This window comes from Oreochromis aureus, linkage group 15, assembly GCF_013358895.1.
Source record: "Oreochromis aureus strain Israel breed Guangdong linkage group 15, ZZ_aureus, whole genome shotgun sequence".
NCBI classification, from domain to species: domain Eukaryota; kingdom Metazoa; phylum Chordata; class Actinopteri; order Cichliformes; family Cichlidae; genus Oreochromis; species Oreochromis aureus.
Window position 1 is genome coordinate 39310265 of NC_052956.1, and position 13873 is coordinate 39324137.

At 40.3% G+C, this 13873-nt stretch overlaps 1 protein-coding gene across 11 annotated transcripts in view; it reads right to left on the bottom strand.

The window, feature by feature from the left end:
- ptprfa (protein tyrosine phosphatase receptor type Fa) overlaps positions 1–13873 on the bottom strand; it is a 335895-nt gene that overhangs the window by 90493 nt on the left and 231529 nt on the right. For all 11 annotated transcript variants that reach the window (XM_039598488.1, XM_039598487.1, XM_039598496.1 and 8 more), the window contains one exon: positions 6357–6550. In XM_039598488.1, coding sequence (XP_039454422.1) covers positions 6357–6550 — 194 coding nt within the window. The remainder of the gene's footprint in view (positions 1–6356; positions 6551–13873) is intronic.

A 13873-nucleotide genomic window follows, 5' to 3' on the forward strand; every position in this document is an offset into this window, starting at 1 on the left:
AACTTTGCTTGCGGGAGACAGAGAGAGGCGCTGAAAGGCTGCTCCAACGGAACTTATTTTTTCCGGAGGAAAACACGAACACAGTGTACAGTTGAGTCTTAATAGCTTACTTACAAATGGGCTCCTCAGGCACTCTTCTTGGCTGCTGTGGTTATTATTATATTTACATGCTTCCAGCTCCCGTTTTTGCTCCGTGACAGCTCGGACTTTTCCTTTCTCTCCCTCCCTCGCTCACAGACACATAACGGGTATGGTAGTCCATTCTCCCTGCAGCACGGACTACACTGCCCACCAGGCTACATGCTTTAGAGCTATGCCTGTAGCATTCTGCCTTTAGCTTAGCACAAGAACAACAACAACAAAAAGCGCTCTCACCCAGGAAACACGCAGAGAGAGCGTCACCCTGTAACCATGGCAACCGTAACGCTGCCGCCTGGAACAATAGAACGTAGCTGTCAAACAAACCCAAACAGTCCTGACCCGCGACAATATGAAACAGGGAAGTACCGCCGTGTATTCCATTTATTTCAACAAAGTAACTGTATTCTAAATACCACCTTTTTAAACGGTAACTGTAACGGAATACAGTTACTCATATTTTGTATTCTGAATACGTAACGGCGGTACATGTATTCCGTTACTCCCCAACACTGGCAACGATACATTAAATAGAGTTTGGTTGGAGCTCACTGTGCAGACAGATAAATAAAGTAACCATTTAGTTGTTGAATGGTGGCTGGAGGAGGAGGGATGCTGTTCACAGCAGGGTGCAAGGACCCAACGCAGCCTTTTAAAGAAAAAAATTGCTCCGTTCTTTCTGCCAGTTTCCCAAGGGGGTCATTAAATTTCCATCTTATCTTATTATTATCACCTAAACTGTCCTCTCGCCTTTCTTTAGCGCTCCTTCTGATTTGCACTGATGGCAACCAATAGACTGACAAAGACAGACGAGATAGTGAGGGAAAGTGAACTGATGACTGATAAGAACTCTGGAAACGGCTCCTCCTACGTTCACCTTCTCTGCAAAGCTGCACATTCTAGCTGACGTCACGTCCTCACGCGCTAATGAGTTGGAAGAAGTGCACAAATCTGATCAGCTGCATACAAATAGTGGGATTTATTGGTATTGCAACTAACGTTTAAACTTAATGTTTACTGAGAAAACATGTCCCTTGGTTGTTTTTATTGACCTGTATTTATGTTTTGAACACTGACAGTATGAAAGACTGACCTAATTTCCCGGTTTGAAAAACACAGTTGCATTTGTTTGAACAGGCACCAAGGGGCAGTCCTCTGGTTGTATAGAAGAGTCTATAGTGATGAAAAAAGAGGAAACTAATCTGTGTAATCCATTTTTCACTTTCTGTACCTCAGTAGTTTTAATTTTCCACTTCTGCGTCTGTTATGCTTCATTTCTTAATTTTGATCTGATCATCTGCAGATGAAAGCATATAGTCAGGTAACTTTAGTAATACTGTAAAAGGCCAATGTTGCTGGTTTTCTTCTTAAATCAGCTTTTTTCAGTCACTATGTGATCACACTGCATTTAATCATGAGTTATTGTTAGTCTCTGACTGTCTTCCACGGCCTCTTTGTCGTCCTGTCTTCCTCCCATTAGCCCCGACTGGTCGAGGCACAGGACTGCCTCTCCCCGAGTCTGGTTCTTCCAGGTTACTTCCTGTTAAAAGGGAGTTCTTGCTTTCTGCTGTTGCCAAGTGTTTGCTTAAAGGGGATGGGTTGTTTGCACCTTCACCTTCAACCCATGAAGTGGGCCTTGTCTGCCTTTAAGAGGAAAAATCTCATGCATTGTTTCAGGAATCCTTGGATCATATCAAACAATAGAATTAAATAATGACTCTGACTGAAATCAACTGGTCTGCTTGTCACTAGGTAATGCAGCCATCTATTTACATTTAATGTAAATTGTTTTAAATGGTCTAATTTCACAACAGTCGCTTGATGGCACACTAAGGCTTGTGTGAAATACACTGGATGCTTCGGTCACATCATACTTCATGTGACCGTGAAGGCAGACGGTGAAAACAAAACATTGTCTTTGGTTGGGTCTGGGTTTGTTTTCTCTGAGTACAACATGCAGAGATGAGCCACAGAGAGGTTGCCATGTCTTATCAAATCAGGCGATGCTCACGCTTCACAGCCATCAGTGCTGAGAGGGATAAGAGGCTCCTTCAAGCGTTCTTCAGCCATCCAAAAATACGCCTCACTGAGATCTTAAAAGCCGTGAGCCTGCCAGCAGAACAGCAACAGAGATGGAGGGAGTTGAGTCTAAAGCAAACAGCAGAGGCTTCAGAAGGCCAGGACAGGGAATGAGCAGCCAATTAAGGCTTTGGTCCCTGCCTCTAAGCTGCCATAATTTGGCATGACTGAACTTATTTTGTCAGTAAAGTCTTTTTTGTGACAAAATAGTCGTCTGTACTGACTGTTGGCAGGCCAAGCCTCAGTGGAACAACTGAGGGATTTTAAGGCTGCTTCGCTGGAGACAACACACAGCTCAGCACTCACAGCCGAGCTCTGAGACTTTCAAAAACACTGCTGTTTAGTTTCTGCTTACTGAAGTCACAGATGTAAACTGTTAACAGACTGTGTCACCTCGTCAGCAGCACTGAGGACTGGTGTCCAAGGACAAGGACACATGGGCTGTAAATCCAGCTGTACAGAAGCAGCTGGGATGGAGCTGGTTCTGCTGGCACAGAAATCTCAGCCTGCTGAAGTAACTCACAGCACAACAGAGAAGAAATCCATTCATCATAGAGAGTGTGATGTCGATACAGTCATAAACTCTCTGCTGGGTAGTGTACTACATCAGAAATGCACGCTGAATGGCCAGCTTTCTGTGAGCAACCAACTGCACCGCAGTGAAAGTCATCCAGGAGATGTCATCTGAAAATATGTGTTGTTATTGCCATATTTAAATTATAGCAGCGACTGAGTAACACGCCCGTGAATGTTTATCAGAAATCAACACACAGAACAGTGATTTATGCTGTAGGGGCAGGTTTCTGCAAAACTACTAAACTTTTCCAGCTTTCTTTTGTCTGTTTCAGTCAGTCCCACAAACACAGACCGACACAGACCCCAACCCTATCCCCTCACAAACAAGACCAGTGATACCCAAAGTCCGTTCATCCATCCCCCTGTGCTATTATATATCAGTTCTACATATATACTGGGAACTATTACAAGCAGCAGGTGTTTAAACCTTGCAGTTTCTTTTTAACACATTTAGTCTCTGAATTCTTGCAGCTCAGGCAGAGAGAAGACGGCTTCTGCAGACTACTCTTTAGCGGGTGGGCTTGTTTGTTTTGAACTACTGTAGTACTCTGTGGCAGCCGGTGGTGTAGTGAGCTGAGCCAACAGAATGTCAAATCGAAATATTTGACATTATAACAACGCACAGCAACTAGTTAAATCACAGCAGTGTTAACTTTGCAGCTAAGATGAGCACAGCGGGTGAAGGGGATACAATTTATTGACACACGATGGTGTGGTGTGGTCATCTACTGTACATGTGGAGTGAGATTTCTAACAGCACTGCAAAATGGCTCACTCCACTGGTTGAGTGGACCATTTCAATATAGCTTCGATATAAGACTTTCATGTTACAGTGCAATGCATCTGGATTCATCTTATAATTGAAGAAACAAAGCATTAATATTGACCAGACTTTTGCAATGAAGTTTTTCATGCACATAAGAATCAACTATTTTTTTCAACTTCAGTATGTTTTGCTAAACAAGTAAAAAGACTTTAAAGTTTGTCTGCTGTTCTTTCTGCTGAAAATTCGGAAAATGGCTTTGCGTTCATAGTAACGATATGTTGTTGTTTTTTCACTCTTCTCTTGATCGAGAACTTTTAAAATTTTATTTTGCTCTAATAAACAAAAGGAAAAGATAAAACAACTCTTATACACAAACTTTCTCTTGATACAAAGTCTAATAAGTATGTCTCCAATGTTGGCACTTTACCTGATTTTTAAGTGGTCATGGTGATTCAGCATAGAAATGTTTGCTGGAAACCTGGTTGTAAAAAGGTTATTAAGGTTTATATAATTTATTATATTTGAGCCAAACTTGAAATAACCCTCTGCATTTCATTCAGAATAGCTTGAACTGTTCTTTTTATTGTTATATTGCAACACAATACACTGACTTCTTAGAAAGTTAGTAAAAAAAAACCCCAACAACAATAAGAAGAAATCGCACACAAAAGTCCAAATGAAGGGTCGCAGCGAGTTGTGCCCCTGACTGTGTGCTGTCTCTGTGTGTGTGCATGTAGTGCAGAGGGTCACTCCACAGACCGTGTGTTGATTCTCATCAGCATCACTGATGCCAGGGGGAGAGACTAAACTTATCACAGATGAGGCTTGAAGACAGTTCCTTAAAGAAAAGTGCCCTCAGCAGGCGGATAAAGTGTGTGTGTGTGTGTGTGTGTGTGTGTGTGTGTGTGTGTGTGTGTGTGTGTGTGTGTGTGTGTGTGTTAAAAGAGAGGCTGGAGATGGGCTGTGAGATGCGGGCCCTTTATCAGGCCTCCTGCCTTACACAGATAAGACAGGAATGCTGCGTATAAAGGAAATCAGGTGAGACGCTCCTCCAGGAGAACAAAACAAGCCGAGAGGAGAGAAACTGAGCAGCACCTCCTCAGTGAGGGCTTTTAAACATCCACCCTGTGACCTCCTCTCAGTCTTTGGTGCAGTGATTTCATGCCAGTTCAAGCAGCCGGCTTTCTTGGATATTCTGTGATGCATTTTTTGGAGGTGTTGCTCTTTTCTTTTTTCTTCTCATGTGTGTTCATGCCTTCATTTGAGACGCACGTGCACACACACACACACACACACACACACACACACACACACACGCGCGCAATTTGCTCATGTTTAAGTGGTTATTTAAGTACAAATAATGTAAAAAGACAAAAATTTGTCTTCATGTTTTTTAAAAAGTGTTTTCAAGGTAAATCAATTTCAGTCTTTATGTAAAGAATTATGTAAAGTCGAGCATGTAGTGTTACCACAACAAAGACTTTCTGCAGCTCAAATGCCTCCTCCTCCTCCTCATCATCATCACTGAGGCTTCTGATTAGAGAAAAGTAAATTCCTTAATAACACTAATTTAACCCTTATTCACAAACATTTGCTGGCATTAGAAATATGAAGAAGCACATGTTTGGTTCTATAGATGATCTAATATGTCAGATGCCAAATAACTATTAATATTTGGGGTTATTTTTTTCCACTGGAGACAGGAATAAAAATAAAACTCAAAAAAACGTCGAATCCAATTATTCTAATGCAACAAAGTGGAGGTACTGGATGCACATTCTTATTTTAGAAATACTCCAATGTTGGGATCTGATGCTTTTTCATCACAGGGATGCTGCAGACCACACACAGCTGTAATCTGTTTCATCCCTTTTCTCTTCAAGGAGAATTAAAATAATAATTGCACAAATTATGTTTATAAACCTCCTGCTTCATAAACATTTTATGTATTTTAATCAACATTTGGCTGATTAAAAATCTTTCAAAATCATTTGGATTTTATTAAAAAGTTTTCAGTATTTGTTCTTTTTTAAATACAGTGTTTTCTAATAATATCTCCTGTGTTTTAATTATATTCTTCTGCTGTTTTAGAGTTTTTTTTAGAAAGGTTTGTTTCAAGAAATGCCAGTTGTGCAAAAACTGTATATAAAAGATGCACTTAGTTTCCAGCTCTTTAAAAGTTAAGTCACTAAAGAAATGACCTAAACATGTGTTCTATCTAATGACCATGAGAGGGCAAAACGTGCACGCTGGTCCACCATGTCCACAATGTCCACCATGTCCACCATGTCCATTTCACGCTCTGCCTCTCCGAAGCGTTAAATCGACATGCATGCAGTGAGTTGCAGTAATCTGCAGTACCAGCAGAGGGGGATATTTTTTTCAAGCCAACATGAAAGTATTAACGGGGAAACATTTAAACACATTATTAACACATTTACATGTACATACATATTAGTCTCACAGCTTAATTGTTTCTGATGATTAAGGACTCTGAACTGTGCATCATATGTTTTTTGCACCTCGTGTCTATTAGCCGGTTGGTTGTGCAAAGGCAGAACATGTGATAAAAATGACCTCCTGTTACTGATGCGTGTATTGCTTCAGTCACTAGTTTTAAGACTTTTTTTATACAAAATCAAAAAAAGAAAACTAAAGAGAAGCATGTCAAACTGTTTCCTGCCTTAAAACAATCACTTGTGTCAAATAAACTGAACCAAACTCCCCCATCTTCAGCTCTCAGTCTGGCATTGTCTCACCCAGTTACATCAACCTGAATGACACCGTGTGAGAATACCTGGGCTTCAGGGAGGTTAACATCCAGGATGACCGGCTGGCCGTGAGGCTCCCCGTTCTCTAGCCTGGAGTAAACCAGCTGGTATCCTCTGATCTGCCCATGCTGCTTCACAGACAGCGGGGGCTTCCAGCTCACCCTGAGGGCAGTAGAGTTCAGGGCCTCCACCTCCACCTTCCTGGGAGGAGCTCCAGGCACTGAAAACAAAATAGAGAACACAAATTATATTTAGAAAGTGGAATGTTTGATTTTGTGTGTCTCAATAGGTAGGCTACTATTAAACCATGTCTTCATTAGGATGCCCTGATTACAATATTGTATTCCTCAAAAGCTGAATATCTCTACCTTACTTTGTACCTTTTACTATTTCTGCAGTAACTTTGGGTGGCTGAAAGACTTGCGAAGCATGATTTCACCTTCAACAAGTACAAACAGACTTGTTGTGTGTTCAGATTACCTGATAAATGTCACAGTGTCTGTTTTTTCTCACACTGCTCACTGTGGGACATTGTCAGTGTGAATATTATTCACTGAAAAGCTTGCTGCTGTTTCTTTGTGTGATTCACTTGTTGGCATTGCTTCACGATAGGAAGAAGAATAAGTGAGAAATTTGTTTCCTTTTATTTTCCTTGTTGATAAAATTGTTGCTTATGTATGATTCATGTGAGTCAAATAACGTCATTTTTGGCAAATGCTCTGGTGATTTGGTGAGGCTTCGGTGGAGGGTTGTGATGCTGTCACTCCCAACTTATCATTTTTTGAAGCTTTTACTGCTGTGATAGGGCGCATTTTCACCCACACCACGATATTTTTATAAAACGAACCAATTCGTTTTTAGAGTGAAAACCCTAACAGAGTATTTTTTTGTGTTTTTGTTGGCTTTTAGTGTTTCACTCTCTGGTCACACAGGCCGAGAGACTGGTCAGTGAACTCCTGGCAAACACCGGTCAGAAGGGACAAATGTATAACCTCGACTAGCTGACTAAAGTGTGCTGAGAGTCGCTAGGTGACACTTTTCACAAAGAGGTATAAGAAACTAACTCCATGTTGTACGATTACCTGCATGCCTCCGTCATCACCTGTAGTTTGCATGTCTGCAAACATTCATCAACTACTCACAGAGGAGCAGTGACACTGAAGTGTGTGACACAAAATAGGAATAGAGACTGTTTCCCTTCAAAAACTTTTACTTTGACATTCTCCATTTCCATTCTGTATTGCTGCACCAAGAGCAACCACAAGAAGGTTTTCAGTGCAGCAGCCACATTTAGCTTTGCAACAACAGCAACTGTTTGAGGTATACACATTTTTCACTAGCAGCCAGAGGTTTTCAGGGGATTGTGAATGAGGTCTAAACCCTAACAGAGTACTTTTAGTGTTTAATCTTAACCAAGCTGTTTGTTCCAAACAGAACGATCTTCAGACTGCCTTCTGCTGCTGCCACTCATGAAAACTCGTGGCAATCTGTAAATCTGGTGTTAGCTCAGCCAACACTGTAGAAACTGGTGCATCAAACCACTTGACCCAAAAGACACCTTGACTGTGATGCTGAGGGACAGGAACAACATGTTGTACCGTTTTTTCCTGTCTGCTTTGTTCTGGCTAATGTTTCATGTTCCAGCTCTCGTGAAACAGAGTTTTTAATCTCAACGAGCCTGCCTCATTTAAATAAAATTGGAGTAACTGTTGCGTGTGGATGTGTTTATTTTAAATGGTGCCCAAATGTCCAGCAGACGATGTAGATGAAGGCAAAGATGTAGTAAAGCCTATCCACGGTCATTTCTCTTCATCAGTTGGACCACTTCAAAGTTAGACCTGACGAGGTAGCTACCAGCCTGGAGAGGCTGCAAGGATACGTGAAGGTCAGTGGCTATCTTTGCAGGTTATCCACATCAAAGCTTGTCACATGGAGCCCCAAGAGGATGCTGGGAGCTGGGTTTAGAGCGCACACTTTCTACTTTGCTGCATATCGAAATGAGCTTAAGAAGATTCCTCTGGAATGCTTGGTCAGCTTCACAGGAAGGTGTAAATGAATACAAATTTAACTTCAATAAAAATGAGGAGATGAGACTCTGCAAATATTAATGGAAATCAGACAGAGAGAACAGAAAAGGAAAAAGCTGAAAAAACTAAGACAGGGAGAGAAAAGTGTTAAAGCAGCAAGCAGCAGTATTAAAGTATCAACCCGGCACAGCAGGCAAAGAAAAGCTCTGCAGCTCGGTGTCAGCACTTTGCACTTTAGACTAATTAGAATTGTTTAACCTTTTATAAAATCAGAGACCTTCCAGAATCAAGCTTCACGCTTTGGAGGAAAAAACGTCAATAAACCACTGTGTTAACTGCAAAAGTAAAAGCCAGTGAAAAAGAAGAACAAAATGAACATCTAACAGACAACAGGATCCGAAAGCAGACTAAACACAGCTTTGAAGTCCATCTACTGCCATGGATTAAAATAAAGCCAACCTCAGCTGAAAAGCAATAACGGTGGTCGATTTTTGACTAAAACGTCACTGTTTGTGGAAGCAACCTCCTGTGGTCATGGAAGGAAGTGCATGTAACTGCTACAGTTAATTTGCTTTGTAATGCATGCCTGATGCTAAATCTGACCAAACAGAAATAATAAAAACTGAATAGATTTCTTTTCTTTTTCGGGAATGGGCTATTCTATTTGTGTCATTATTTAGTTGAGGCCTGAAAACATAAGAGCAGGTGGTCTCTGGTATTTCATATTCATTCTGGGATAACCACATTTACTTTGATAGTTGCCATGCAACAGCCTGATAAAGACAAAGTATTTTAAATACTCAGGTATTCTACTAAAGTGCAAGTCTGTTGCGCCTCCTTTTTGGCAGAAAAAGAGTGGCTAATAAAAAAAGTGATTGTAAGCAGGCAAAAAGCCATTAGTGTCAAATCAACGTCAACAAGCCAACAGAAGTGAAAAACCAACCTGGACGTTAGGTTTCGGTGGCCTGGAGAAGAACGTGCCATTCTTAAGTTTGAAAATGATTTTATCAGTCCACGTCCTGTCTGTATACGTCCTCCTGCTTGCCTGGCTTACACATTACAAAGGCCTCTTTGTCTGCTGGCGTTTTTATGATTTCACTAAAGCTAAATGTGCTGTGAGTGTGGACATGGGTTTACTTATCTTTAATTCCCACAATAACATGTAGATGCTTAATGCAGACTGTGAGACTCACACACTTCATGCTGGTTTTAAACTTGTAGGACCATCCTGACTGACAGCGTGAAGCCGGATCTTGTGTCTGTGGCTGCTGGGGGTTCTCTGCAGCAGCTGTCAAAAGCTACTGCAGCCACTAATTGTCTCCTCTGTATCACTCTCACTGGGTCCACTTTATGTATGTTCACTTCCTTCTGCACACATCAGATTAAACAAATCCACAACCTGAACGACCTCTGTATGCAGTTTGGATTTATTAGCATTTACTCACATCTTTAGAAGCTAGCTGAGCGTGTAAATATTAAATATTGTTGCAGAAGGGGATCCGACTTCATTGCTTTCTCTTTGTATGTGACAAAGTAATCTTCTATCAGTGAAGATGCCTTTAGCTCCATCTGAGTCTGCTTCTCACAGTCATACATTTCAAATTCAGTTGCAACTCAATTTGATAATATTTTCAATTGAAACTTGGAATCAGCAAAAGAGCACAAGACTGAATTAAAACTTTATTCTTCAAACATAAATTCTTGGAAAGTTTTCTTTCATTTAGTTGGGTCACGAACATATAAAAACTGTTCTTATTTCTGTAACTTTAAAAATAATCATCAAAACTTTTAAAGTTCTTGTTCACATAAATGCTGTTTTGTCTCATGTATACAAAACACATTCTGAGCCTGTGTCAATGTGTCTTGTATGGATCATCGTAGCAAGTGGATAATCATGGAGTATAACAAGGTGAGCAAGCTGCAATCATAGAATAATGTCAATAAAATCAAAAATCAAAGACCTTACCCAACTGAAATCAGACACCAGCAGAGGTTTGGCTATAAACGTCTCCAAACTAAGCAGGTACCACGTCTTATTCAGTTTAGCAAACACAATCAGCTTGATACACTCAAGCAGTCTTCAAATGTTTTTGCAGATGAGCCCCCCCAATTTTTCCCCAGACATCTGATTTGTTGTGCATAGTGAATTTTTCAGCATGGAGAGTTGTGAGAGGAGGAAAAACAAGTAGCCAGATCTACTCCTTGAAACTTTGTCCTCTCACCTCAACATGAAATTTAAGCTGAAGTGCTCCACGGTGGCTAATCAAGGCCGTGATATTATCTTTAAAGTTCTCTGCAGTATTCCAGTGTTCCACTGTTCTCCTTGATAGTCAGGGCAATAAAATGGGTGAAGTGATGGAAAACAGCTACAAGAAAGACCAACAACCTCTAAAGTAACTAAAGATAAACTAAGCAGAGCTTAAGAAGTGCAGAGCAGAACAAAAGGACCTGCAGAGAACAGTGGACATGAAAGCAAACGCTGGGACAGTTATGTTGCATTTCCTGCAGGAGAAAGGGGAAAATGATCATGGCTGTTAGTTTGCTTTAAAATGTCAGCTGTGAGATCCTGTTGGCACCAAAGAAAAGTCGCATTAGATGCATAGCAGAGGGACAGGAGTCTGTGGTTAGTGTCTACCTTTACCTTTGCTTTCACTGGCTGATTTGTTTTGTTTTCACATGTTTTTTACTTTCACTTGTTCCCAAGCTTGGTAAGAACCAAAGAGTTTTTGTCCTTCTACCAAAGCAAAATCAACCGGACTGTGATTAAAAAAACAAAAAACAAAACGAACATTTTTTTTTCAATTGAGATTACTCACAAAACACTAGATTTCTGTTTAGGAGATAATAAACTTCCATTAACTAAATTAACACAGACTCTTAAACTCGTGCAACATTTATACACATTCTCTAAATCCAAAGGTCTGTTTTGAGCAGGACAATCCTGATATATGGTGGGTTTTGTTGGAGTCCTATCACACTTTTACTATAACTGCGTCACATTAATGACACCATGGGTCAACACAACTGCAGTCTTTAAGTGTTAGACTGAGCAATGGCTGGTTACATTTATTTCTGATTTGTGTTCTATTAAAACCAACACAAGGAGGAAAATAAGCTGACAGAACAGGTGCTTTGTCTCGGGGCATCAGGGAACCCGAGTATAAATTTGACGTGTCCCAGTGAGCAAAGTCCCAATCACAGTCTAATGAAATTTGTAAAAGAGATGGAATGCCTGTCTGACAAAACTCTGCTACTGCTCCTCTGTGCTCATATCAGAATAATTATAATATGTAAAAAGAAAAATTGTTATTCTCTTTAAATTTGAGAGCACAGAGTTTCCTTTATTGCAGATTGTTAAAGGAAATTACAGTAAGCCAGGAAACTTCAGCGTACGCTGTGACCATGTCAGGGAGCTAAACGAGAATGTTTTTTGTTACTCGGGCAGCGGGCTGACACGGATGTGAGCTGGAGGGAAGATTCGTGGGCAGAGCGCGGAGAAAGCGTACACTTTGTGTGGAGAATGGACAGATGCTGGAGAAATGCACAGAGCAATGAGAGCTCAAAGTCAAATGGGGTGCAGAGAGATGGAAAGAGATGAAAAGAGTGTGAGATTAAAATTCAGTGGGTGTTCAGAAATAAAGAGTGATGAGAGACGCCAGGAGAGAGAGAGAAGGGCAGCAGATGGAGAGGGTTAGTGGTGTGAGGAAGGAAACTGTGCTTCTAACACTATTTAGATTTGTCTCTTTGAGGTTTCACCCATAAAGAAATGCCATCCAGAAAAACAAACAAACAAAAACACTGGTCATAAGGTCACTGTTGGCTTTTGGCAAGTACTAAAATATTCTGTTTAAATCAGGTAACTGAAAACTGTTGGGCAGGTTTGAGAGAACAGGGGTTAGTTTTAGAATCATCGTCAGGTTTGGGTAAAACCGATTAAAAGGAGGATTAACTGCAGATTTTTTATGTAATTTAAGAAACGTTCTAAATATTTCAGTGGCACAAATTTTATTTCCATTCGTGTATTTTTACATATGTAGAATTATTTTCTGTCACAACATGCAAAATGTTTTTTTTTTTTAATCTTTCAAAAATGTATTGCATAGAGTGCATTGAACACAGTTACTGTTGACTGACATTTGACTTGGTAGTAAAAAGATTAAAGGGTTACCTAGGCAACCAAAGCCCCGGATGTCCACAAGTGACCAGCTAACAGCTTCTAAACGAGCGAGATGAGTGAATCTCTTCGAGTGGATGAAGAAACTGAAAAGCAGACGCTCACTGGCAGCTTGTGATTGACAACTGAGTCTCTTCCTCCTTTCTGACTCTTTGAGTCTTACAAGTTCTACAAAAATGGACTCAATGTGGAAATCAATAACACACAACTGAGTCAATGAACTTTTCAGTAAAGTGTTTTTACTGAGGTCACATTAAAAAAGATTTTTTACACTTCTCTGTTGTGTTAGCAGGTAATCTAACATTAGTTAACATTAACCAGGAGAAAGTTTTATCTAATGAAGTCAATTTGGATAAATGGGAATTTACTGATGATTGTTTGATTGGAAGCTCAAACCTGAGATCCAACGGTCTTTCCTTCTTCTGGCTCACGTTAGCCAACACAAGCTTGTCAGCTAAATGTAGAAAAACACTACCATGAGATAATAACATCGGTTAACTGATCCAAACTGCCAGGGCTTATTTGGTAACGTGGCTGGACATTTTCAATTGACTTTAACAACTAACGTTATTAACTAACCATCACTGGGCTGATCCTTGGCTGCAAACGCTATTTTCAAGGAAAATCAGAATAAAGACAATGATAAGAATGGTTGCCTGCAAGTTCCACCAAACTCTTAAAAAGAACATGAAAATATTTCGAGAAATAAAGTCTTCATTTGGAGGAAAACTACTTGCCCTAAGTTACTATATAATAATAATAATATATATATATATATATATATATATATATATATATATATATATATATATATATATATATAATAAAAATCTAAATCTAACAGTGGTAAAGGCAGAGCTGGAGGTCATTTTTAGGCAGTACAAGACCTGAGCTGGCTCAGAACTGCCAGCTTTAACAGAGGAGAGGCCACTGCGCTGCTAGACTTTCTAAGCCTCGGTGATATTGCACAGGACTTAAACTTTGATGCTTTGATTTCCTTGAGTGGTTCCAGAAAAGAGTCCATTACTCTTTGCTCTCATTGGTCATGATACGGCCAATTGTGCCTGCACAAAAAAGAGGAGAATCCTCTTGTAAGGATTTGTTGTAATGCCGTGTGTCTTAGAGATGTGAGCACTGGGCTGTGCTGCATTTGGACTCATCTTCAGCACTGAAGGTAATAGCAAACGGATGCTGCTGAATAGCAGAGTATCCCTCCGGACTGAATCATAGTGTCTATTTAGCTTGTGCTTCAGTCCTGCCATGTGACTAACAACAGGGAAAGAGCATGCTATGTTGCCACTCAGGCAACTCTCCAGACACCTTGGCCTAGCAGTGCAGCACA